General features: G+C 42.1%; 1 protein-coding gene across 5 annotated transcripts in view; it reads right to left on the bottom strand.

The window, feature by feature from the left end:
* Window positions 1-25,997, bottom strand: part of FBXW4 (F-box and WD repeat domain containing 4) — an 81,639-nt gene extending 55,642 nt beyond the window's left edge. Inside the window, exons 1-4 of one of the 5 annotated variants that reach the window (XM_070043948.1) lie at window positions 25,967-25,997; window positions 9,364-9,459; window positions 5,937-6,122; window positions 5,367-5,499 (exon numbers count right to left, since the gene is read on the bottom strand). In XM_070043948.1, the coding sequence (XP_069900049.1) occupies window positions 5,367-5,499; window positions 5,937-6,122; window positions 9,364-9,458 (414 nt within the window). In that variant the 5' untranslated portion in view covers window position 9,459; window positions 25,967-25,997. Of the gene's footprint in view, window positions 1-5,366; window positions 5,500-5,936; window positions 6,123-9,363; window positions 9,460-16,996; window positions 17,620-25,055; window positions 25,890-25,966 lie in introns of those variants that run through there. The other 4 variants (XM_060286840.2, XM_030865391.3, XM_060286841.2 and 1 more) reach the window with 4 other exon arrangements.
* Between the last annotated feature and the right edge of the window lie 1,163 nt (window positions 25,998-27,160).

The following is a 27,160-nucleotide window of genomic DNA, read 5'->3' as shown; positions in this document are numbered from 1 at the left end:
AAGGAGAAAGTGTTTCTTAGATTTTGTGTGTCTATGATAGGGGGAGAAGGGTGTGAGTTACTTTTCCCAACATCGGGAAAAGAAAATAAATTTAACAAGAAGATCTGAATAAGGAAGGGCAGAAAACAAAGGTAAACACCACAACTTTCCTGGAATGCCAGGATTCTGGCTCATTCTTCTGGATTAGGTCACTTTGGTAGTAACTAGATGCATCTAATGTCCTCTTTCAGACAGCCTTGGCTTGGAAGAGAAGTTTTTCTTTTCCCTGATGCAAACTACCTAGGAGGCAGGTTCTTGTTTGGTGTGGGTGACTAGAGACTCTGATTACAAAATCTCTGGGGGCAGCCCTAGGCCTGAATTCACTAGTGTCCTCCACTGAACAGGCTGGTGGATCCTCAGACTGAAAACCACAGAACAAGGTTCCTGGTCTCCAGGGGTGGCTCTGGAAGCATGCTGCCAATTTCCCAAGCACGATCTGGGGAAAGTGGCCCTCCTGACCCGCACCAGTAGTAGCACACCATCCACCAAAACATGAGTATGCTGATCACATCTTAACCCTCAGTGATCAAATTCAAAACAGACCCAACCCTGGAGAAGATATAACTCAGTGGGAGTGGGCATTTACACAGTCCTTATAAAAAGCAGTTGGCGGGCTTCCCTGGTGGCACAGTGGTTGAGAGTCCACCTGCCGATGCTGGGGACACAGGTTCGTGCCCCGGTCCGGGAGGATCCCACATGCCGCGGAGCAGCGGGGCCCGTGAGCCATGGCCGCTGGGCCTGTGCGTCTGGAGCCTGTGCTCTGCAACTGGAGAGGCCACAGCAGTGAGAGGCCCGCGTAACACACACACACACACACACACACACACACACACACACACACACACACACACACACACACACACACACACACACACACACACACACACACACACACACACACACACACACACACACACACACACACACACACTTGGCAATATGTATCAAGATCCTTAAAATAACCAAAGCCTTCAACTCAGTAATTCTATTGCTGAGACTCTATCCTAAGAAAATAATCCTAAAACGAAGAAAAACCTAAATGATAATAATATTCCCTGCAGCCTGCAATAGCAGAAAGAGCATACATGGGCTTTAGGATTAGACAAATCTGGGTTGGAACCCTAGTTGCTACTTATTTATCTCTGATGTTAGGGATATTTTATAACTTGTTAGCCTCAGTTTCCTCATGTATAAAATGGGAAATAATGCCTATCTTTTAGGGTTGCAGTGTGGAAAAATGAAGATAAGTGTAAAGCACCCAGCACAGAAGCACAGTATTTGGCAGACATTAGGCATCAATAATGGTGGTCCTTATTACTACAGGAAAGAAATAGATACAAACATCCACCAATAGGAAAAATAGTAACTAAATTATGGTGAGTCCATTGTGAAGCCATTAAAGATGACACAAGTAATTTGCAATAAAAATGGAAAATCTTATAAAATAAAGTAGACACAGCAGGGTACATTGGGTATATAAGATATATTATGAATGTGAATCAAAACTACAATGAGCTATCACCTCACACAGGTCAGAATGACCATCATCAAAAATATCTACAAACAATAAATGCTGGAAGGGGTGTGGAGAAAAGGGAACCCTCCTACACTGTTGGTGGGAATGTAAATTGGTACAGCCACTATGCAGAACAGTATGGAGGTTCCTTAGAAAACTAAAAATGGAACTACCATATGACCCAGCAATCCCACTCCTGGGGCATATATCCAGAGAAAACCATAATTCTAAAACATACATGTACCCCAATGTTCATTGTGGCACTATTTACAATAGCCAGGATATGGAAGCAACCTAAATATCCGTTCACGGAGGAATTGATAAAGATGTGGTACATATATACAATGGAATATCACTCAGCCATAAAAAAGAACAAAATAATGCCACTTGCAGCAACATGGATGGACCTAGAGATTGTCATACTGAGTGAAGTAAGTCAGACAGAGAAAGACAAATATCATATGATATTTCTTGTATGTGGAATCTAAAAAAATGGTACAAATGAACCTCTTTACAAAACAGAAATAGAGTCACAGATATAGAAAACAAACTTATGGTTACCAAGGGGGAAGGCAGGAGAGGGATAAATTAAGAGATTAAGATTGACATATACACACTACTATATATAAAATAAATAACTAATAAGAACCTACTGTAGAGCACAGGGAACTCTACTCAATACTCTGTAATGACCTATATGGGAACAGAATCTAAAAAAGAGTGGATATATGTATATGTATAACTGATTCACTTTGCTGTACAGCAGGAACTAACACAACATTGTAAATCAACTATACTCCAATAAAAATTCATTTAAAAAATAGATATATTATGACCATAATTATGTGGGGAAAAATTACCCTAAAGGATAGAATGAGAAAATGAATAAATGTAAATAAAGTGCTTATTAGCACAGTGCCTGGTTACATTCTATGTTATTATAAAACAAAAAAAGCAAACCTATGCACTGAAAAACACCTAAAAGAAAAAAAAAACAGTTCAAATGTTCCCTCCTTCATAAAATCTCCCCTTCCAAGTCAAATGTGATCTCTCCACCCTCCAAACTTTCTGGCCCTTTTCCTAGAGCCTTAAACTTCATAGTCCTGACCACTTCCAACCAGCTTCATAGCTTCATAGCTAGTGCATGCAGTCTCAACTCCCCTTAAGGAAAGGCTGTATCTTCTTCCCCTTTGAAGCCTCACATACAGTAAGCACTTATCAGAATGAAAGAAAGAATAAAGAAAATGGAAAAAAATGAAGGAATGATCAGACCTGGCCCAGGCCCAGCAAGAATGTAAGCTACCATCCTATCACATCTCAGGATGGGGCCAGCCTCACCAAAGCCCAGAGGGGCAATCCAAGCTAAGTCACAGTAAATCTGAAACTAGGATTGGAGGCAGGGGAAGGAAGCTCTCTGGGCAGTCCCTAGCTCAGAAGTTTTGCAAAGAAAATGTTTTGTTTCCCTTCACCCCAATAAATCTCTTCCCTAAAACATAGTCCATTTTGGGGAACTCCTAAAAAACAGGCTATAGATGTTTACAGACAAACATGACTAAGTTCTTATGTAGGTTCAGGTATTAGAAACCTGTACAAGCAGCTGGAGAATTACAGATGCCACCAAAAAGAAATGGAAAGTCAGTTATAAAAGACTAAACGTGGGTAATGTGAAAATGGTCCAGGAAGATGAAGACGGCTAAATGCAAAGACAACAATAGAAGGAGGGAACCGAAGCAGCATCCAGAAAGCCAAAAAGATGAGCTGGCCTGGAGGTCACTGGGAAATCGCAAAACAGCTGACTAGCTTCCTGGAGTTGAAGAACCAGGGGGGAGAATTCTGTCACTGACTAAAAAGAAATCCTCAAAAGGAATAGGATCTACTGCAGTGACAATTTTAGAATTAGAAAGTACCGATTTTAATGCTTCAAAACTCTAAACCAGTAAATAATTATACTTAAAACATGAAACTAACCCAATATCCTAAATAAAATTGCTGTCAATCTTCAACTGTAAGCAGTCTATAGCCCTGAATTGCTACCTGTGGTCATAAAGCTTAGCTGTACACTGCTCTGGGTGTCATACCACAGAGAAATGGATAGAAGAGATGTCACTGAAGGCTTCACGGGGAAGCTTGAAGCTGTGACAAGAAAATGCTAGAATGAGATGAGACTATCTAGGTCCCACATGCACAAAAGGTTTCTGTGCAAATTGACTTCTGAGCAGTATAACAAGTTAAGGTTGGTCTCTTTACAAGGAATGGTACAGAGACAATGACCAATCAGAAACCTGAAGTAAGTATGGGGTGGGGGATTCGGAAGCAAGAGATAGGAAATTCAGTTTCCATGTTGGTTCAAAAGATTTTCTGGGGTGAGATGAATTGGGAGATTGGGATTGACATATATACACTACTATGTATAAAACAGATAACTAATGAGAACCTACTATATAGCACAGGGAACTCTACTCAATGCTCTGTGGTGACCTAAATAGGTAGGAAATCTAAAAAAGAGGGGATATGTGTATACGTATAGCTGATTCACTTTGCTGTATAGCAGAAACTTAACGCAATATTGTAAAGCAACTATACTCCAATAAAGATTAATTAAAAAGAAGAAACCTTGATTTTAGACTTCTGGCCTCCAGAACTGGGAGGTAATAAATTTCTGTTGTTTTAAATTAAAAAAAAAAAAAAGAAGAAGAAGGTTTTCTGAATTTTTCTCAGGCTCCCTGTGCTGATGCACACGTCTCTCTGACAAAATACAAAGTGTAAGGGAAAAATTAGCAAAGGGAGGAGAAACTTCCATAAATACAAAGGAACGTATTTAGTCCTTCTTTTTACATAAATTAGCAACATTTTCACATGAAGGTGTAATCACTAGAGGGAACATGGAGCCAGAAAAGTTAGTAAAGATTGCAACTTCTCTCTCCTGAGTCCCCTCTCTATGTGTCCTAGAGTCCCATTTGCTGACATGGTCAAGCATTTTGCTCCTATCAGCACTGTGGAATCTCCAGATGCTGGGAAACACACAAGCAAGAACCTATCGAGCTTCCTGCACCATCAGCTGAATTATCAGCAAAGTTCCCACAGCAGTCTCAAAGGATCAGGCATGTGTGGGTCCTGGCAAGGGCTACTGGACACAGGGATGGAGAAAGTTCTTCTCTGCCTCATGGGTGAAAGCCTATTTGACCCAGACGTGGAGGAGCTGAGTCCATAAAGCAGGGGTTACACTACTTTATCAGTCTCATTCTGTTGGGCCTTGGCAGATGTCTGACTTTAGACCAGGCAACTTGGCAATGACACAACAAACAATGCCCTCCTCTAGTCGTCCTTCCACTGCTTACTGACCACATCACTCTCCAGAGAAGCAGTAAAAACACATTTTAATTATCAGCCCGATTGCTTATAAACAAGGTGGTAAAAAATTAACCTTCTCAAACAGAGAGTGAGCAAAAGGAGGGAGATTTTAAAATAAAATATTGGGGTTAGAACTCAACCCACAAACTTGAGAAAACTCAGCTCAGGGAGGAAAAGCTGGCCAGGCCTCTGTTTTTGAGTTCACGCCACATTTCAATTGAGTGGCAAGCTTCCCAGCCACTGTCCACTCCTTTCCCAGGCCAGCTGGCAGGGACATAGCCTGGCATGGCAAGCTGCATGCCAGAGGCACATAAGTGAGTTCTTTATTGTGTCGTTTCCCCCACTGCCCCAACTCAGTACCCTCAGCCAATCCTGAGACTCAAGGTCCTATCCACCCTCTCCCACCCCACTCCCTATAGACAGTAGGAAATTACAGTATGTAAGGGGGAGACCACCTCACCTTGGCCGTCCTGTCTCTGGAGCCACTCACAATGATGCCCCCTTTGCAATCCACACAGTTCACCTCCTGTTCATGGGCTGAGTACTTGACAGTGAAGGTGCTATGAATCTTATGAATGCCAATCTTCCCATCTCTACAAGAGAAATAAGAAGCCAACCCCCAAGAGCCAGTTATTCTCTCTGTAGGAAAAGAACAAGTCTACAGAAACAGCTGGAGTCTCCAATGACTTCCAAATTTGCTAAGCTTTAGACAATTCAGCCCAATAAGGTGCTGAGTTTCTAGATACCTTTACTTCTTCAGTATACTTGGGGCTGAACAGAGAGCTGAGAGACAAAACAAATTTCCCACTTGAGAGTATCAAAACCAGTTTCACTTTTCATTAAAGGCTCTTCCTGTTTTCCTTCTCCAGCTAACACTATGAAGTACCTGCTTTAAATGGAAAAAAAATTACCCCTTCTTCTAGTCTCCCTACTCATCCCTTTGGAGTTGAGACAGAAAAGTCAGAGGCAGGCAGAAGGTCTCTGAAGAATACTGAGGAGGAGGAAGGAAGGAGAAGCCTGCAGCACTTACCCTCCTGCACTGATAATATGCGAGTTGGCCAGCACGAAGTGGCAAACGTCCTCATCATGCCCAGCAAAGACTCCCAGGGGCCTCCGGTTCAAGCTGGCACCATCTGGGCGGAACTGATAGGCCAGGATGAAATTAGCCTGGGATATGTACAGAGAATCACCCTCTAGCTGCATCCAGGGCATCTGACTGCAGAGATGGAAAACAAAATTTAAGGACCATCAAGATATAGCATGAAGGGACTTCCTTGGTGGGGCAGTGGTTAAGAATCTGCCTGCCAATGCAGGGGACACGGGTTCGAGCCCTGGTCTGGGAAGATCCCACGTGCCGCAGAGCCGCTAAGCCTGTGCGCCACAACTACTGAGCCTGCACTCTAGAGCCCACAAGCCACAACTACTGAGCCCGTGTACCACTACTACTGAAGCCCACACACCTAGAGCCCGTGCTCTGAAACAAGAGAAGCCACTGCAATGAGAAGCCCACGCACCACAACGAAGAGTAGCCCCCGCTCACCGCAACAAGAGAAAGCCCGCATGCAGCAAAGAAGCCAAAAATTAATTAATTTTTTTAAAAAAGAAGAAACCTCCTCAAAAAAAAAAAAAAAAAGATATAGCATGAGAATTCAACTTCAAATTCCGGAGAGGCTGACCAATCCCCAACTTAGCAATAACCTGCAAGGTTAAGTCTATACCTCACTCACCTCCTTCAAAACTACCTACCCTTAGGCTACCTTTAGAAAACTAGAGTGATTGAGCTTTGTGGTGACCTAATCTTCTTTGGACTTTCTAAAAGAAAGTCAGAATAAAAGACCAATTAAATATCACTTTTAAATGGAGAATGCTTGGGACTTCCCTGGCGGTCCAGTGGTTAGGACTCAGCGCTTTCACTGCCATGGCCCTGGGTTCAATCACTGGTCAGGGAACTATCCTGCAAGTTGCCCGTGGTGCGGCCTAAATAAATAAATAAATAGAGAATGCTTAAGGCTTGAATTACTGGCTACCTATACTTCTTGTGGGTAGGCAGAGCAACGAAAATGCAATGATTGAGGGCTGGGGAAGGGCAAAAAGAAACCTTCCACCCAGATGAAGTAATTTTTTCATTCTGTGTCCTCACTGATCTGAAGTTTAAGTGATAAGTTTCAAGGTTCCAGGACCTCCATACACACCTCTTTCCCAATAGATCAGTTAGGGTGTGATAGAGAAAGGAAAAGAGTGAACCCAGGGAAGCCCCATTCCCTTGTCCTACTAGAGCAAAAGGGCCTTTTTTTTTTTTTTGGCTGTGTTGGGTCTTCGTTGCTGTGCACGGGCTTTCTCCAGTTGCAGTGAGTGGGGGCTACTCCTTGTTGCAGTGCACGGGCTTCTCATTGTCATGGCTTCTCTTGTTGCAGAGCACAGGCTCTAGGCACGCAGGCTTCAGTAGTTGTGGCACATGGGCTCAGTAGTTGTGGCTTGCGGGCTCTAGAGCTCAGGCTCAGTAGTTGTGGTGCAGCATGTGGGATCTTCCTGGGCCAGGGCTTGAACCCGTGTCCCCTGCATTGGCAGGCAGATTCCTAACCACTGCGCCACCAGCGAAGCCCAAAAGGGCCATTTTTAAGTGAAAGGAATAAAGCCATTTAGGAAAGGATGCTAATGTACTGATTAAATTCCTAAATCCTCACAGAGGATACCTACATTTCTGTATTAGAGGGTAAGTGTGGCAATGGAAAAACATAGCTCCAGAGCAGTCTACTACAGTTCAGAGACTACAGAGAAACAGTTGGCTCTCACAGGCAGCTGATAAAAGAAATACACAAATAGTTAAAGATTCCCTCTACAAACTGGCAGGAGGAAAAAAGGTTAGAAACCACAGGTCAGTCCCATGGCACAGAGTGAGACTTAAGAAGAAAGAGGACTCTGCCAGACACCATGCTCTCTGGTGGGGACTAAGCCCCTTGCACAAGGTACATCCCAGCAGCCTCTCCTACACCACATAGGGGTCCTAGAGCTACCAGGTCCCAAGCAAAGCATAGGGACAGATGATTCATCCCCATTTATAGACACCATCTCCCACTGCCAAGCCTGTCTGAGCAAACTGGGTTGTGTTTCTTCCCCAGACTCCTTAATACAAGTGTCATGGGAATGTGGAAAAGTTCTGCAAAGATGGACCATTAAGTGCAGCTTGGACTTTGTAGTAACTAGTTTCTGTACATGAGGTTTTTACAAGCGTGTGCAAATATTATATGGAACATTTGTAGAGTGTGTGCAGATGCCTGCACTCTCATTCATTATGCACGTTCCTCTTCAACATCCCCTTGCACGAGTTTGTGGCACACTCAAGTGGGCAGCAAACAGAGGGGTTTGGAATTCATGTGTTTAGAGCCATCTGGTAAACAGCCATTTGCCCAGGACAAGAAACCAGGTTCATGTCAGGTGAACAGTGGAGAATCACGGGGCAGCCTGGTAACCACTTTGTGTATTTATTTGCCAAATTGCTTGAAACCAGCCCGAACAGACGTCAGGAACAAAACCTTGTTAGAGAAATAAACTCTTCTTTCTGGTAATAAAAGGCAAAAGTGGGAAGCAGAGGGTAAAGCCCTTTGTCATACAAATCCATCTTTCTCCCCTGTAGTTGCTTTACCATCATCACCACCACATAATTTGCAGTAACCCATGTCAGTGAAAGCAGCAGAAATTGTATACAAGCAAGAGAAAAAGGTCATCAGATGAAGAAGCCTGCCTGAACCTATCGGCACAGGTCCAGGTCCGCTGGAATGTGGAATCATGATGTTCCCTATCCATTCCAACCAATCAACAAAGAGCACTTTTTTGGTAGGGAGTCAAATAATAACTATGAAATAATTCAGCATCAATGAAGTATAAAATTTGTGGCATTAGCAGTGCCAAAGCCATTATCTAAATTTCCTGCCATTTTTTCCAAGCTCTACCTCCTGTAACATACATATCCAAACCTTCAGATCCTATTTTGCTTTTTAATAAAAGTAGGGGAGAGGGCTACAGGAAGTCAAGAGTGAAGGTGTAACTCTCTAGAGTAGAAAATTTTTTAAAAAAATTGTAAAACAAGATGAGCTGAAATATTGGCTTCATTTATTTCTTTTGCATTAACAGAGGTTACCTCTGAGTGGTAGGATTATAGGTAAGTTTTATTTCCTTCTTTAAGCTCTTCTATGTTTTCAAATTTCTACAATAAACATTTATTATTTTTATAATCATAAAAATATGGAATCTGTTAAAATAAATTACATTTTTTATAATCTTTTTTTAAATGTGAAAAAAAGTTGTCCCTCCGATGCCCCTTTTGTGGTATTTAAAGGATCACCAGTGCCCCATCACCCAAGACAGGCACATTTATACTCCAGCTAGGACTAGATTTTTCATTTCCCAGCATTCTTTAATGTCCCAGGTAGCTCTGAAAGAGTCAAGAGGCTACTTACCTGCATTTCCACTTCAGCAGAATCCCCTCTCGGCAGCGCCCCAACCTCCAGTTCTGAGATACCTTCACCCGTTCCTTCACTGGTACACTGGCCATCCTGTGTCCAGACAGAGCAGATAATCCAATCACTACAACTCATTGCCAACCAGAGAAAATTCCCTGGGCTTTTTTTACAAGTCAGGACTCAGAACGTCCAGAAAATATGTGAATATAAGTGAACGGGTTAGGAGACAAGTAAGAAATAACTCTTCTCCCTCCACACTAGGATAATCAAGAAAGCCAAGGAGAACAGCCTGTCCTTTAGAGTGTCCATAGTGATGCCAAAGCTATCTAACAGAGAAGGGATGACAAAGAGTACTGGGACCACTGGTTAGCCATGTGGAAAAAAAAAAAAATCCCTACCTCACACCATACAGAAAAATTAATTCAAAATAGATCACAGATTTAAACATAAAATCTAAAACTATAAAGCTGTTAGAAGAAAAAATATAAAAATATCTCTGTGGCTCAGGAAGTAGACAACAGTGTAAGACACAGAAAGCAATAACATAAAAGAAAAATCCAATAAATTCGATTTTATCAAAATTAAAATTTTCTGCTCATCAAAATGAATACACAAGCCCCAAAATATGAAGAAATCCTCCCTGTATGTGTGTGTGTGTCTGTGTTTGAATAAGGAACTCTCCTACATCCTTGTGAGAGATGAACATGGTACAGCCTGGGAAAAGGTCTGGCAGTTTATTATAAATCCAAACATAGACCTATTCTACGACCTAGCAATTACTCAAGAGAAATGAAAGCATATGTCCACAAAAGGCTTACTCAAGACTATTCATAGGAACTTTAGTCATAATAGCCAAAAGTTGTAAACAGCCCAGGCATCCATCAAAAGGAGAATGGATAAACACACTTCAGTGCATATTCATACAATGGAATACGACTCAGCAATAAAAAGGAAAGAATTATTGATACACACAATGATGTGGGTGAATCTCAAAAACATTCTGAATGAAAGAAACCTTACACAAAACAGTTCATATTGTATGATTCCATTTATGTGAAGTTTGATTAGAAGAATAACTAATGAATGGTGAAAAAATCAGAACAGTGTTGACCACCAGGGTGGAGATGGGAATTGACTGGGAAATAATATGTAGAAGCTTTCTGGGGTAACACTTTATATCTAAATCTTGAAGGAATTTGGGTCATGCAAGTGTGTATGCATTTGTCAAAAACGTATCAAATGATAAACTTAAAATTTGACCATTTCATTGTATATAAATTTTTCTTAAAAAAAAAAGAACCATAAACCAATATACTCTAGTCAATGATATGCATGCACGCAAAACTGTTTAGAGGTGAAGTGTACTGATATCTGCAACTCACTTTAAATGCATGATAAGGCAAACATAGTAAAATGTTCACTGTAGAATCTAGGTGGCGGGTGTATGAGTGTTCATTATACAATTCATTCAACTTTTCTATATGTTTTAAATTTTTCATTCAAAAAATGTTGAAGGGGAAGTGTCAGTAGTACTTTCTGGATGAAGAAAGTTGGAGCAGTAAGAGATGAGGGAGCTCAGCAGCAACATGAATGGCATAGTTTTGGGGTGGGTTGGAGTGGTAGGGGGTAGGGAGAAGAGCTCAAGTCCCTTGTGAAAGTGCACATTTGGACGGAATTTTGAAACTGTGGGCAAGAATTTGAACATTCCATTTCAGGCCCCCATATCTCCCCTGTGTCTCCTTGGCTTGCTCGACTGGACAATACAAGGTACACTGCTTGGGACACAGAGTAATAACTTGTCATGTCTACTGAGAAAAGGAGAGAAACAAACATTTCTTCCAGTATCTACTATATCTTCACTTTTACTACCCTTTACTAAAAGACAGCAAGCAAGTCCTGCTTTCAAGATTCTAAAAGATACAAAGTAAAATCTCAAAGTAAGGAAAGAAATCACTACTTAATTAGTGCTGTTGGGTTTGTATTACATGTTCCAGCTTTATTAGAAAGAAGGGAGGGAAGAAAAATATGCATGCCTAGAAAGAACACTAGAAGATTTCCAGACTCTAAAATGGTTAACTGTGGACAGGCAACTTTGGGTGTTTTAACTTTCTTCTTTGTGTTTTAATGTATTTCCCAATTTTTCTACAATGTAATATTTTGGTAAAGATAAAAATACTCATTAAAATAATAATAATGCTTTTGATAAAACTGGATAACAGAGCAAAAATTTTTCATTTCATATCACAATAGGTATAATAAATTCCCCCAAAATAAAAGAGTACATTTAAAATAGTTTTTTTAACTAAAAGGCTTTAAAGTATTTAAATTTTAAATACTGCATAGAAGAAAAAAGAGATTAAAAAAGAGATTAAAAAGGAAGCAACAGAGCAGGGGAAAATTAACAATTAATGCTACGGGTTTTATCCCTAAAGTTTTATCCCTAAAACTTTTAGGGGACTGATAAAAATCTATCAGGATAACACTCTGTCATCCATATCAAATAGCAGATAAGAATAGTCACACAGGGGCTTCCCTGGTGGCGCAGGAGTTAAGAATCTACCTGCCAATGCAGGGGACACGGGTTTGAGCCCTGGCCCGGGAAGATTCCACATGCCGTGGAGCAACTAAGCATGTGCGCCACAACTAATGAGCCTGCGCTCTAGAGCCCGCAAGCCACAACTACTGAAGCCTGCACAGCTAGAGCCTGTGCTCCGCCACAAGAGAAGCCACCGCAATGAGAAGCCCGGGCACCACAATGAAGAGCCGCAACTAGAGAAAGCACGCGAGCAGCAACAAAGACCCAACTCAGCCAAAAATAAATAAATAAATTTATTTAAAAAAAAAAGAACAGTCACACAGAGTTCCCATGATAAACACTGGGGAAACATCCCGAAACAATAATAGTTTACAAACATGCACATTAAAACAATTAATATAAAGTATCACCTCACATCTATTAAGTGGAAGAACCACATACTAGCTTTGGTTTGATAAAAGGATTTGGGTTTGTTTATATATCGCTAGTAACACTCTGGTATAGCCTTTCGGAAAGGCATTCTGTCAAGAAAAGAAGTTAAATGATAGCTTCTGACTCAGCATTCCCAACACTATATCACAAAGAAATAATTCAAAAGAAAAATATTTTTTTACAAAGATATTTATAGTTGCAGCTGTATATTAGAGCTAAAATCTAGAAATAGCCCAAATATCTGTCTGTGGGGGAAAACGGTATACTAACACAATGGAACACATTGCTATTAGAAACGACAAATGTGAGCACTGCAAAACATTTTGGAAATTACTGTAACAAGTAGTGGTAATTTTAAAACAAAGTCAAATTTATAAAGGTAAAGGTGAGGCGATACTACATAAAATTATGTCTCCATAAATAGCTCAGAAGAGGTAAACAGATGGAGTTTAGGAAGTACTTTTTTAAATATGTATCACATAATTGCTGATACTTTGGTCTTTTCATTCACCTTTAACCTTTTAATTTACTTTCATTTAAATAACAGATTAAATGAAGTTGTGAGAAAAGCACAGAATGCAGACATAGGAAACTGGGATCTGGGCCCCAGTTCCGCCTCTTACTAATGATATAACCCTGGTTACCTAGCTTCTCTAATTGTCCATATCCGCACCTATGAAATAAGGATAGTATTTCACACAATTATGGTGTTTTAAAATGACAACTAAAACAAAATACAGGATAAGTTATAAATCACTTGAAAAAGGTTAATTATTTTTACATAAATATAAATATAGTAGTAGTTTATATCGATGAATAGTGACATCACTAAAGCTAATCTAATAATCATTTCTTTTTCTTCTAACTAATTTAATTGTAACTCTTGGAAATTGTTCTTCTAATGTCAAATATTAGCCCTCTTTCAGGCTGAGTGATTAGGATTTGGGTACACACATGTTAAAGCTAAAATATATTATTGAATTATTCCACTGGGTGAACGTGTTCCCCAGTTTCACATTTCTAGAGAGTAACCTACACTACTAGATGGTTAGAAAACCTCGGATCATAAAAGGCAGTCAACAGGATGGACCAAAAGAATTGAACTCTTAGTGAAAAAGATCAGACCCACTATCAAATCTTATCTACAAGTCCCTCCCAGATATAAAAGAGGAGATTGTTCATAGTTAACCTCTCCTCTTGAGTTAGGTCTAAGTTAGTAGGTGGAGGTGAAACCAAAAATTGAATATTCTGGATCATAGCAGGAAGGAAACAAGGGAGAAAGAATCAATATATTTCCTGAATTGGGATAAGGACAATACTTCTCTCATCTCCCTGGTCACTTAACTGCCATTTGGTGACACTTTACTAAGGGTCAAAGCACTGCCCTGAGGGCCTGATCACAGAAGCAAGAAACTTTCAAAGTTGAACTTTAGATGCTGCTACCAAGCAGCAGGTGCAGGCATCCTCTCCCACAAGCAACACCATAATCAAAATACTTGGCTCTGGTCTTTCAAATCAAATTTCAACTTTTTAAAAACATTCCATTTGGCTTTCACTTGAGAAACAGTTACACTTTGTTAAAAGCAGCTTAACAACTCAGCTTTTTTTTTTTTTTTATCCCTTTTGTTTGTTCAGTTCTTTCTGATGGTTAGTTTCCCTAGCTGGTGGCCAAATCATATCTATATTCTTATTGGCTTCAACACTTGAAAAATCACAAGGAATAAAAAAACTCCTCTCTCTGAAGACAGGTATCCCTCCCTCCCTGTAGGGATCTATCACAACCTAGTCAAAGGGAGTCGGCAGAACAAGTCCAAAGTGCCTGAGAAGACAGGAGCAGGTGCCCCTGGGAATTCAATAAGGACTCTTGCTCCCATCCTTGAAATGCTCTCAGCTTGGTTGTTTCTTCAACAGTTACTGGTATAAAGTGGGGGTGCTCCCCCCCAAAATGATTAGTGCCCTGTAAATAAACCTCTGGCACAGCTATTAATGCATGGAGGAATCTCTAACCTGGCCTGTGGGCCTGGTGGAACTTCCATTTTCCCAGCCCTCTTTCTCTTGCCTCAGGCTCATTTTTCCACTTGGCCCCCCTCCCTCTCAGCTTTCCGGCACTTAGTCACCATTATAGTTTGACTGCATTCCTGGGTGCATGACCTATTTTAAACAAAAACAACACAACATGCACCCACAGTAAGCTATCAGGCCCCTTAAAATCTTGGCAACAGTGAGTCCAGAGGGACAGAAATTAATCTAGGAAGTTATCTAGAGTCCCCTTTCATTTCACCTCTCCTCACTCACACCCCAAACCAAAAGCAAATAAATAAACCGAATTTGAAGAAAAATGGCTGGGGGATGAAGGAGGGGAAGTGTGAGTATATTAGAGAGGTATTTACCTGCACAGTCTCTGACATCAGAAACCTCCTGGATCACAAATCAATTTCCCTCTTTGCCCCATCTTGAAGTTTGATTCCCCTTGATACCGCCAATGTTGCCTACCTGCGTGACTGACATGATTTCCATAAGCATAACTTCCTGCTGCCTATTCAGTAAAGGAGGGTGTCTGTCCACAAGTGTAGAACAAGGCCATCTCAAGGGGAAGTGGGCTAAGAATGGGAGGCAGGGCTATGCAAAATGATGCTTGGGGGCTTGGAGTTTTAACTCAACACCGTCTCGATTTCTTTGATCTTCTTGCTCACCAGAAAGCAGATTTCCCGCCATACTGGCTGTGCCCACCAGCTCTGCTACCAATACTAAGAATTTGGCTCTAATGTATGTACAAGTATTTAAACAGCCCAAGACAAGAAGCTTCTAACTCTTCATTTATACACATGTTAGACTAAATCCTCCAATGGCCTCAGAAGCAGAGGTCTATAATTAAGGTTCAAAATAAATCAGTGAAAAATCATATATTGTGTTAAACTGCCTATCCTTCTGGCCAGGGAATAGGGAACAGCCTCAACATCCAAGGAGAAGTGAGATTACAGGGAACATGCCCATCATGAGGACAGGACCAAAGGCAAGGAGAGCATGGAGTAGACCCACATCTCCCTTGAAAGGCCTCCAAATGTCAGCTCCCTTTACTCAATTCAACCTCACCTCCCATGGCTCCACACTCTGCAACTGAACTCCAGCGAAGCCATCTCTCTTTTACATTCATTCCTATCCCCATACCTTCTCCTATATTGCCAGAACCAGCCTACTTTGTCCCTGACAAATGCATGCTTCCCCCTTTGGGCACTAGTCAAATTCACCCATTTTTCTTCAAAATCCAGTTTAAGCCTCTACTTCCCTGACTCCTCCAAACATTCTTCTCTCTCTCACGTGAACCCTTAGACTGAACCTACCATAAACTGAGGCACTGTTAGCTTTTCACAGCTGTATGTCTTGTTTGTCCAATACAGTCATAAATTCCACAGGATTGAGTCTTAAAACTCTTAGTACTTCTAAAAGTGTATCTCAACCAGTATGCTGCAGAGCAGTGATATACCAGGAACCCTGAATAAGTGTGCCATAAAATTTTTAATGATTTATAGACTTTATTTTCATTCAACCAAAGATCCACATTTTTATGAAGATATCTGTCAGACAAACCACGGAGCCACAATATGGCTCATGACACAACTTGCTGAGAAAAAGAGAAAGATTGCGTGTTCAGAGGAACATATATAAACTTTACCTCAAAAGATGTAAGAGAACAAGGTCAGGGCAGTAAACAGTTCTACTCAAACAGTAACATACCAAACAGTGAACAAGTAAATGGACAGGTTTTTCAACTTTCTGAAACCTGCTTTTTTTAAAAAAAGACATTCATCTTTTAATCCTTTAATGTACTATCAAAAGTTTTAACATCGTACAAAAATATGTCTTAGACACAAAGGTAAGAACCGTGGTCCTAGCATAATAGGTATTCTGATAGATACTGCTTAGGTATCTATCAGAAATACAGTTCCCCCTTTGGCAAGTCACACTTTCAACAATACCTATAGATTTTCAGGAGCCTAGACACACTACCTTCAAGCTCCAGAGGCCCTTCCTAAAAACGTACAGTATACCACATCTTCAGAAATTCAACAAAGTCCTCTAAATTCTTATTCTAGAGAGGCTCAAGGGAAGGAATCTGAGCAGATGAAGTATCTTAACGTGTCACCCACATGTCAAAGCTGTCCAAAGCAGTTTCTGAAGCACTGGGCATAACCCCGATCCTTTATGTGAGCTTAGGATTTAGGGCCGTGTTCACATTCATTTCCTCCTGCTATTGGTCAAGTCCTATATTTGTAGGGCACTTGACCAGTGTGTGTATTCTGCAAGAGGTTAAGAGATATGAAGCAGGAGAAAAAAGAATTTTATGGTCAAAACATTTTGGACAATACTGAAACAAAATTAAACAGGTCTCTCTAGCACAGGACTTCTCTGAGCCTTTAATTTACCAATGGGCATTGTGAATCCCCAAGAGAGGGGATGTGGAACACAGCATTTCCCACACTCATTTAATCACAGAATCAGTTTTTCAAGAATCCCACAATACAGCTTTCAGAAAGGCTGATGTAGCACTTTCTGAGAATAAACAACAGCAAGAAAGATGCCACTGTTTTTTGTGAACAGGCTATCTTCTGAGTCATGAATCAGGCACTACCACAGACTCAGAAGTGGATTTTGTTCTCATACCTTCAAAATGACTTTTCCCTGGGCTCTCCATCTGAAATGTGAGGAATAATTATACTGCTCTGCTTCTCAGGGTTGTTTTTTATTGTTTTTAATCTTGCAACTGTGTTTCATATTAATCACCAAAACAGGTTCTCAGCCCAAGTGGCCAGGCTTCAAAAATCCCTGGTGCCCTTCCAGCCTGGATGAAGAGATGGAGAGAACATGAACCAGACGCCACCCAGAAAGTTTTTACTCCAGTTTCTCCAGAAATCTCCAGTTTCTAGGCCATTATGATAAAGTCAAACCGCAGCGAAGATAAGGGATGAATGAGAGGTTCCCCTTTAGTAACTCACTTCTGGAGGGAGGCCCCTTTTAATCACACACACCACCTGGATCTGAATCTTGACTCACCTTTTCAGTGTGGAATTTCTAAAGGAAATTCTAAGAAACATAGGAGATCAAAGCTGGATCTACAGGGAAGAAAGAAAAAGAAGTGCTGGAAGAGGACTATTTCCCTTTCTCCACAGAGAAAGAACCAATTACAGAGCTAGTGAGCAGGGGAAATATCATTCCTTTCAGTGAAACAGCTTTCCAGGAAAAGTATCTCAACATATTTACTATAAAACAATTTAATTTCCCTGTCCCATCACCTGCCACCCCATCCCCATCCCCCCCAAAAGCCCACAGGTTGTGGATTTCCTCTCATTCTTGGCAGAGTTACCAGAAGAAATATAATACCCACTTCGGACTGCTCCCAACAGCTGCTGGAACAAGGGGAGCTGGGGGTAACCTTCCAAAGCTGCCTCGAAAAATGACCATTCCCCCTGCCAAACCATGTAGCCAGTGAACATAAGACAGCTCTTTTTCTACTTTCTTAAAGGGGAGACCCCAAAAGCAACAGTGTCCCCTAGACCAAAATACTTGCCTCCAGCCTTTCTGTTCTCCTCAACTTGACTCTAAGCTGAAACTTCTAATACCTATTTCTTCCCTAACATGCACTTCTTTTTTTTAATATTTATTTATTTTATTTATTTATTTTGGCTGCACCGGACCTTAGTTGCAGCATGCGGACTTTTTTTTTTTTTTTTTGGCTGCGTTGGGTCTTCGCTGCTGCGCACAGGCTTTCTCTAGTTGCAGCGAGTGGGGGCTACTCTTTGTTGCGGTGCTTGGGCTTCTCATTTCAGTGGCTCCTCTTGTTGAGGAGCACTGGTTTAGGCACGAGGGCTTCAGTAGTTATGGCACGCAGGCTCAGTAGTTGTGGCTTGTGGGCTCTAGAACACAGGCTCAGTCGTTGTGGCGCACGGGCTTAGCGGCATGTGCGATCTTCCCGGACCAGGGCTTGAACCCGTGTCCCCTGCATTGGCAGGCAGATTCGTAACCACTGGGCCACCAGGGAAGTCCCCCTAACATGCACTTCTTAAAACAATCATCTACTTCACAGGACTAGCATTTTTTGTTTGTTTGTTTAACCCACCAATATCCAAGTTAGGGTTCTTATCAAACTCCTACTCAAGGTAACTTCCTTGTCTCTGTCCACCTCCCCAATGCCACATTCCTCATGTATGTGTGCACGCATGCGCGTGCGCGCGCACGCGCACACACACACACACATACACACACACACACACACACACCCTCCTTTCAGGTCAAAAGCCTTCCTAGAGAAAAGTATAGGAACAAATTGCACTGGTTGCACTGTACCCCGGCCCTTTTCCCCTTCCCCAACATCATCATACACTAAATGCACCTCAGTTCTGTCTAGAAAACCCCCTTGCCAGGCAGCAGAGACACTTCCAGTTAGCCTTCAGCCTCTCAGCTGAGACCACCAACAAAGAAGTTCACGAATGTCAATTGGGGGCACAGGCAATATCTCTCTTTGCCGAGGAGAAACTGGACAGAGCCTCCAGCATCATTCCCCAAAGGTGACAGCCGGGGTCGAGTGAAGACTGTGAAAATTGTACAAGGGCTGGGGGAGAAAATATAATGTAAGGAATGATTCGGAATCAGGGGCAGGAGGAGGCGGAGGCATGAACTGGCTGACCCCAAATGTCTTTTCCATCTCTAACGCCTATGATTCTTTGACCTCCAATTTTGTGCTGCGAACAAGGAATGGAAAGTCAACAGACGTGGTGATGTTTTGAAAGAGCCTGGCAGTCTGCTCTTGTCATTTAGTGGCCTTTGCATGTATTTTTTAAGGTGTCTTCAAGCCCTGTCTTCATTTCACAGTTGTCACCTTTCTCAACAATTTGAGCTCATGTCAAACACCAAAAAAGAAGAAGAAGAAGAAAGAATGTACTGGCAATTAATTGTCGGCTAAAGAGGGGCAGGCACAAAGGCCCATTGGGTGGCCCAGACTCCCAGGGAGGGCAATGTGGACAATTTGGATATAACGAAGAACTAACTCAAAGTTGAGACAAAGGAGCCAAACCTCTAACAAGAGATAAATTCTTTCTCCAGATAGTCTCATAGTCAGTTTTAGATACAGTTCAAGCCTTTACATGATTCAAGATTCATAAACGTGTTCTTAATTAGCACAACCATCTTGCTTCTACTGATTACACCTGGAGTTCCATCTGAAAGCTGTTCAAATCTGGGCAAGACTGCTGAATAGAAAGGCCTTTCCTCAAGGATAAACCAAATCTTTGGATTCTCAACCTCATCGGATGGTTGACACACACACCTGAGATAAATTCTGGAGTTTATCAAAAATTTGTTTCTGTAGATCAGAGTGGGGGGCATGCCAATTTTCACTGGAAATTCAAAACTCAACTTCTTCCTCATTTTTCCAAACAGTCAATCTCGTCTTAAATTTTCAAAATTTATTGGAGCCTGGCCTCAAGAAGAGTCTACCTAAAAGTCTCCCTATTCCATGGTTATGAGTAAGGACCAGAAACTAATCCAATGCCAGGGTCAATCCAGAGTTAAGGTTAAGTTGTCACACAAAGGTAATTCTTTTCTATGTAAAACACTCAAAAATAATTTTTTAAAAAATGTGTATGCTTCATCAGTAACCTCACTGCCAGTTTGATTTCAAGCAGCTCAAGCACAATCTCTACCTAAGGTGAAACGGCTAGACACAGAAAACTGAAACTAAGAAAACTGAGAGTATTGAAGTATTTTCAGAGATTTCATTCAAAATAAATTGTTTATCTTGTAGATTATGAGGACTTTGGATTTCTCCATGATTCTGCCTTGAAAGCTAGGAAATTCATCCGCTACTATTCAAGTTTTACAAGACTGGAAAGGATATAAGCTGCTTCCATATTCTCACAGTCTTGGAGGAAAAGGCCTCTTGCATTCCTCCAGTTTGCATTTGGAGGTACTGACTGTACTAGACCATTTCCTGCTTCCACAGGTGTATTGTTTCATTTATTTTAAACATGTAAATTGAACTCACTTTTATTAACTCACAAAACCATTAAAAATAAGGCCTTTCCAAAACAGTTGAAGGTAAATACATCCATATAAGAAACCTTTCAATGAACCAGAGAACAAGTAAGTGACTGCTTCCTAGGTAAGGCAGAAAGGTGAAGGAGAGAGCCAAAGCTACTTTAAGTTGCTAATTGTTTTCTGAAAATCACTGTTTAGGCCCTAAAAGTAACCAGTGAGCAATGCCTTCTCTGTTCAGTTAGGAAACTTTATGCTTTCTGGGTCAAAAAAATGCTCTTAGGTGCAATCATTTTAAAACAAACAAACACATTCTGCTTATCTGTGTCCATCTCACCACTCTGGATGTTAATCATCACTGAAATAGATACCCCATTCCCCTGGCCTCAAAGAGCTCCAAGCCTACTAGACCCTGGCTGAGGAATGAATGTACATGCCAGGGCAAACACCTCAGAGCCTGACTCCCTAAACACCTATTGTTAATTCTAGGCAAATCTATCACAGGCAAATGCAAGAGAGCACCCAGGTAATGCTCAAAGGATATTTAAAATAAAATTCAAGTTTGAAAACATAGAGGACTTAATTTAGGAGAAGATCAAGACTGCAAAAGTATTTTTAAAAATAGATTTACATACATGGATATACTTTTTTCTTTCCATTCTTTGCTCTTGTTAATTTTACAGTATCAGAATTTACAAATAGCACCCTTGCTCTTCCACCTCTCATACCTTCTAACTTCTTGCATTTAGCCTACATTATAAACTGACGGAGTTAAATTTCACTGTTTTGTTCTTGAAGACTGAACTAGCTTAGTTTTGCCCCTACTGTTCAGGAAAAACTTAAAAGATTGCTATATGAAACATTTCCTTGATTTTTATATTAAAGATATTTCTATTCCCCCAGGCTTCATAAAACATTCAAATAAAACTGATTTTAAACCAGATGACTGACTCAAGCTGTCTTTGTGTCCACTTAAAAAAGAAGTTCAGGATACCTACCAGTGCTCACTGTTTGGGCAGGAGGCCTAAAGGGAAGCAAATTATTTGTTTGTGGTTTTAAAGTGGCCAAAATGCCTTCAAGCACAAGTATAGACCATTAACAAATCACAAGGAACCAAAGCAGTTCATCTTACTCAACAAAGCTATGATCAGTTAGGAACGGCCAAACTGAATGGGACTTGCCCTGGGCCGGAAGGTCAGTAAATCTTACTTTGTGTTTCCAAGAATTCATGAGGCTCTTCGGCAGGGAGTACAGACCCTAAAGCTCACAGGTTCTGCTGTCATGTTGCCAAAAACATTCAGGACAGGTGAGGGAAACTAAGCAGTGTGTGTGTGTGTGTGTGTGTGTTTTCCCCACCTCCTGTCTTTAGGCAGCATCTCCAAGTCAAACCATCTTCACTTTTGCTATATAGACTGACTAGAGGAGAAGACAAGCAATTAAAACGTTCCATTTTACACCAATTTATTGAGTGCCTACTATGTGCTGAATACTGTGCTATCACTTACACATCACAACACTTAAGTCTCATTTTACTGGATATGTTATTCCCATTGTTTACAGATGATAAAACTCCGGGGCAGTGAAGCTGTGTGGCTTCTGATAAAATGCAGTTTTGTGTTGTGCTTATAAAAACTTATCCTACTGTCCAGTGTGCAGTTAATTAGCCCAAAATATGAACTACAGCCCTGCCACTATCCAAGCAGCCGCACCTGCATTGAACTTTGGGCCCAAGCTCCCTGATGCCCTAAGAGGGCTGGGGTACATGCCATCTCCCTCCAGGGATGACAACCACCTCTCTTGGTGGCTTATCACATCTCTGCAGCTGTCCAAAAACAGACCACACTGGTAAAGATTCTCTCCACCTGCTGTAACACGCATAGCTTTTCCCCTCAACTCAGAAAATACGAGCAGTGACCCTGCTCTTTATCAAGTGCTGTGGTAAAACAACTTCCCTAGAAAGTTGGAGATACCACATCCTAGGACATAGGCAAGAAATCAAAACACACATGGCTAATAAATAATAAAGCCAAATCACCTGGCAGTCTCAAAGCACTTTATACTATAAACTGATTTTCATTTTGTTATTATTGCTTACAGAATGCACACTCATTCACATTATCTCTTAGAGCATTTGAAAAGGAAAGAAAAATAAACATAAATTCTTTCATTTGTTCATTCAATCTCTATAAACAAGAAAGCCAAATTTTGCCATGGCTGACTTGGGTTTCGGGCATTTTAGACAACTTCTCTTCTAGGTCAACTGACATGTTCTTTGAAAGAGTTTTTCTTACAAAAAATGAAGGTAATAAGACTTGCATGCCCCCCAAATCCCAAAGAATCATTATCATCAACAACAAAATCATACTAGAAATAATAAAAGTTAAACAAAATTATCAGGTTCAAAATTTCCAAAAGATTGTAGCAATCCTGGACATCATTAATAATACCCAGCTGAAAAACATACTGAAAAAGAGATTGCATTCACAATAAAAACAAAATGAATAGCATATTTAGGAATACTTAGGAATAAGTGTAACAACAGACATGTAGAAACTTTATAGTGAAAACCACAGAAACTTTTGAAAACGCACAGAATTTTTTTTTTTTTTGCTGGGCTGTTGAGTGAGAGTGAAGACGTCACGCACATACAAATCCAACAAGGATAATCTAAACCTAACAGATATTAGACTGTCAAAAAGCAGCAATGTTTAAAATAGAATGGAAATGGAAAAATACATCAGTGGAACAAAATGGAGAGTTCAGATATAGACCCAATATATATACATATATAATATGTATGTATGTGTGACTGTATATACACATAGCTATATAAACTTAATATCTGGCAAAGTAAGCTTTCTAAAACAAAATTTTTTTGTCTTTCTAAAGGGAAAGACAAGAATTATTTAACAAAAAGTGTAGTGGTAACTAGGTAGGTGTTTAGAAAAAAAGAAGGTTGAACTCACCCCTTATACCAAAACAAAAGTGATATTAATCAAAGTGTTAACTATTTTTAAAAATCAAATTTTAGGAAGACCAACAGAATATCAGAGAAGACTTATCAGGTCTGTGGAGAAATCATAAATTTCTCAGTTTGCAGGGGTGGGGAGATTTAAAAATCACATAAAAACTGACAGATTCTGATATATTTAAATGTAAAACTTCTATAGGCTAAAAACAGTGAAGTAAAAAGAACAAACTGGGAAAAATATAATATTTGCATCAAAGATGACATACTAGAGCCTAATATCTATGACCCACAAAGACTGGAATCCTTTATAACAGTAACTTCAGGACCCCAATAATAAATGTGCAAAGGCTAGGAAAAGACAATCTCACGGGTGAAACAAACACAGGGGAAAATATTTATGCTGGTCAGTGGTAAAGGAATGCAAAATAACAAAATTTTGAGATACCATTATATGTCCACTAACATAGCAAAGATTTTTTAAATTCTTACATGAAATTAGCTTAATAATTTGTTGCTATTGTCACTGTAACTTGGTACAACACCTTTTTACAAACCATAACCTTTGATCCAGTAATGCCAATATTGAGAATTTATCCTAAGGAACCAATTCAAAAAGACATATGTATTATACAGTATGTGACATATCTCAATAGAGCTGTTACCAAAAAGTGCATTAAATTATTCATTTCCTTGTTATCTATGATAGCAAAAAGCTGCATACAACCTGAAAGTCTAATATTAGAGGAATGTTTTTAATCTCATGGTACAGCCCACAAACATTTATTATGTACCTATTCTGTTAGGATCAGTAGGATAGCAACTAAGAGGAGGAAAAAGTGTGCAAATGAAAAGTAACTTTTAAAACTGAATAGTTATCTAGAGGTGGTGGTATTATAGCTTTTTATGTTTTGAACCAACTTTCTTTAATGTTGCTATACTGTATTAGAACTACCTTTTTTCTTTTTTAACCCAAATTGGATGGAGTTGGGTGCAATCTGAAAGCTTTTACTCCTCCAATTCCACATTTTTTTTTCCCCTATTAACTGCTTACATGGTTAAGTTTTTCATTCACAGGTCTCAGATCCTACCAAGTACAGGCCAAATTACAATACCATGCCTTCGTGTACAGTCTATACTGTACTCATCCAACCCCCTGCCATAAGCAGGCACCCTTTTTTGTGTCATTCTGCCTCCATCAAGTCGTAAACTATGGTTGACACTTGGACCAAGGGCCTTCTTTTGGGGTGTGAACCCTTTCCTCCGTATTCGATTTTATCCACGCCCTGAAGCCTAACAACCCTTGGAAGGGGGTGAGAGGGTGAATGTCCACAAAAACGTCCTGAAAGGCCACATAGTGGATATGGGTCCTACACCTGGACGGGTGGAGGCCTCTAAAGCCACAGACCAGCCGGGCTCCTCTGGAGCTGAGGAACCCAGGCGGTCAACGTCTGCGAAAAGACACAATTAAAAGCTGACGCGAGTGCTTAAGATGGCTAATTGTGAGGAGCCGCCCACGGGGAGGGTGCTGACTGAGGGATGCTGTTGGGAGGCCTCCTCGGATGGGGTCCTCTGAGAGGAGCAGGGTGCTCGGGGAGGGATCGGCGGAGGCCTCAGAATTCGGGGTGCGACACAGCCCCAGGCCGACCAGGCCGCGGCGCCCCGCCCTTTCCCGGGACGAGGGCCGGCCCGGGGCGGGGAGCGGGTGGGCGAGCGGGCGCTTACAGGTCGGTGCCGAGACGCGTGAAGCCGGAGTTGAGCGAGGCCCGGGCTATCCGGCGCCAGAGCAGGTCGCAGTTGGTGAAGCGCCGCAGCCAGCGGCACACCTGAGCCAGGCGGCCGAGGGCCTGCATGTCCAGGTAGGAACAGATGAGCAGCAGCAGCTCCTCCGGCAGGCGCAGGAGCGCGGGCCCCGCGGCGGGGCGGCCGGCAGGCTCCCGGGCTCCCGCCTCTTCCTCAGCCGCCGCCGCCATGGCCGCCCCTGTCCCAGCGAGGCGGCCCCAAGCCTGACACCCTCGTCCCTGTGCTCTCGCCGGCCTGGCCTCCTCCCGCTGTCCAGTTCTGACCCTCCACTCCTTCTTCCCATCATATCTTCCTTTGGCCTCCTTCCGCGCCCCTGCGCTCCCCTCATCTCCCCTGACGATCCTTCTCGCCCCTTCCTCTACGCTTCCGCCTCCCTCTCCTACCTTTCCCAGGCCTGCCCTCTCTCCCGCCTCGGCCCCCAGCCCCGCTGCCTCCTTCGCCTGTGGCGGCTGCGGCTTCCCTTCCGCCCCGCTTCCTCTTCCGCCTTGCCCTGCTCCTGCTTTCCCCTTCCCCTTTCCTTTCCTCCGCTTTCCCCTCGCGGCTCTCCCTTCCTGCAGTTTCCTCGTCTCCCCGCTCTCGCCCTCGCCAGGCCCGCCGTTCCCGGGGGGCCCTAAGCCGCCCTGGCTGCCCATGAGCGGCCGCGGAGCCGGCCCGACGCAGAGCCAAGCCCGAGCCGCCGCCACCGCCGCCGCCGCCCCAGGAGGAGGCGACACCATGTCGGACCGGGTCACATGGGGCGGCGCGGGCCGAGGCCTGGGCCCGCCCCTCACACCCGCGGCCGTGGAGCGGCTTCGGGGTGCGGGCCGAGACCGGGGATATGCCCCCTCCCATACCCCGGGCCGCCCGGAGCGTGTGCAGGAAGCGCAGCTTGCGTTCATCTAGCATGCAAGGCCTGCCGAGCACCTGGCTACGGCGGCAAGAGGAGCTTCCGCATTCAAGAAGCGCTTAGTTCTAGCCGCTGCCCTCAAGAAGCACACACTTGGATGGCCTTCCCCCTCCGGTAGCCCTCCTCTACTTCGGCTGATGCCTCCTTTCCACAGGCCACGTATCAGGGCCCCACGAACTGCATCCCTAGAAGTAGGCCGGGTTCTCACACGGGGTGTAAACCACAGTCCTGGCAATGAGCTGGCATTTTAGACGTTTTGGGAGGTTGCAGTCCTCTAGATCCTGAATCCATAACTCCCCAGTCATGTATAAGCAAGTGGTAAAGCTATTAGTCACCACGCAAGGGCAAGTGGATTCTCCAAGGTCATCCAGGAGCCCTTTCCCACACCACCCATTGCATTCACAAGGCCACCAATTTGAAGCTAGAGCTTAGAAGAATCTACTGAAGTCTAGACATGCTGTCCTTCACAGGCCCCTCTAGTCACACGTGGCTTTGGGGCATTGGAAATGTGACTAGTCCAAATCGAGGTGTGCTGTAAGTGTGAAAAACCCACCAGGTTTTGAAGACTTATAAAAGAAAAAGAATGTGAACTATCCTATTAATAGTTTTATATTAATTACATGTTGAAGTGATAAGATTTTTGATACATTGGCCTAAATATACTTTAATGTAACTGCTAGAAAGGTTAAAATTATACATGTGACTTGAATTTGTGGCCCACATTATTTATTCTACTGGACAGCATTGGGGGAGGCAGTAAGATTGGGAAGTGGGGGAGGAATATGCCTATCCCTGTCTGTATCCTGTACCCCAAATCCTAACAGTAAGGATTTGAGGGTTTTATTTTGTATTCACATCTTAGGATCCATTTTCAGAAGCAAGAATGAATGAGAAATCGACTCTGGAAATTATTCAACACCTAGCATAGGCAAGGAGAGACTTAGGAGAGCAACGACATTGCATTATGTCACTGCAGAAGCATCATGTAACAAGGTCAGACCGGAATCTGGCTTTGCCCTAGAATTACTTTTTGATCTTAGCAAAACAACAACAAAAAACCCCACCTATCTTGGCCTTTTAGTGTTCTCAGTCTGTAGTGGAGATAATGCCTCTGCCTTACTTTCGAGGGATAAATGAGATG

The sequence above is a fragment of the Globicephala melas genome, chromosome 16 (assembly GCF_963455315.2).
Source record: "Globicephala melas chromosome 16, mGloMel1.2, whole genome shotgun sequence".
Classification (NCBI taxonomy): Eukaryota; Metazoa; Chordata; class Mammalia; order Artiodactyla; family Delphinidae; genus Globicephala; species Globicephala melas.
The sequence above is the reverse complement of the archived record's forward strand: the minus strand, read 5'-3'. Positions and strand labels throughout refer to the sequence as shown.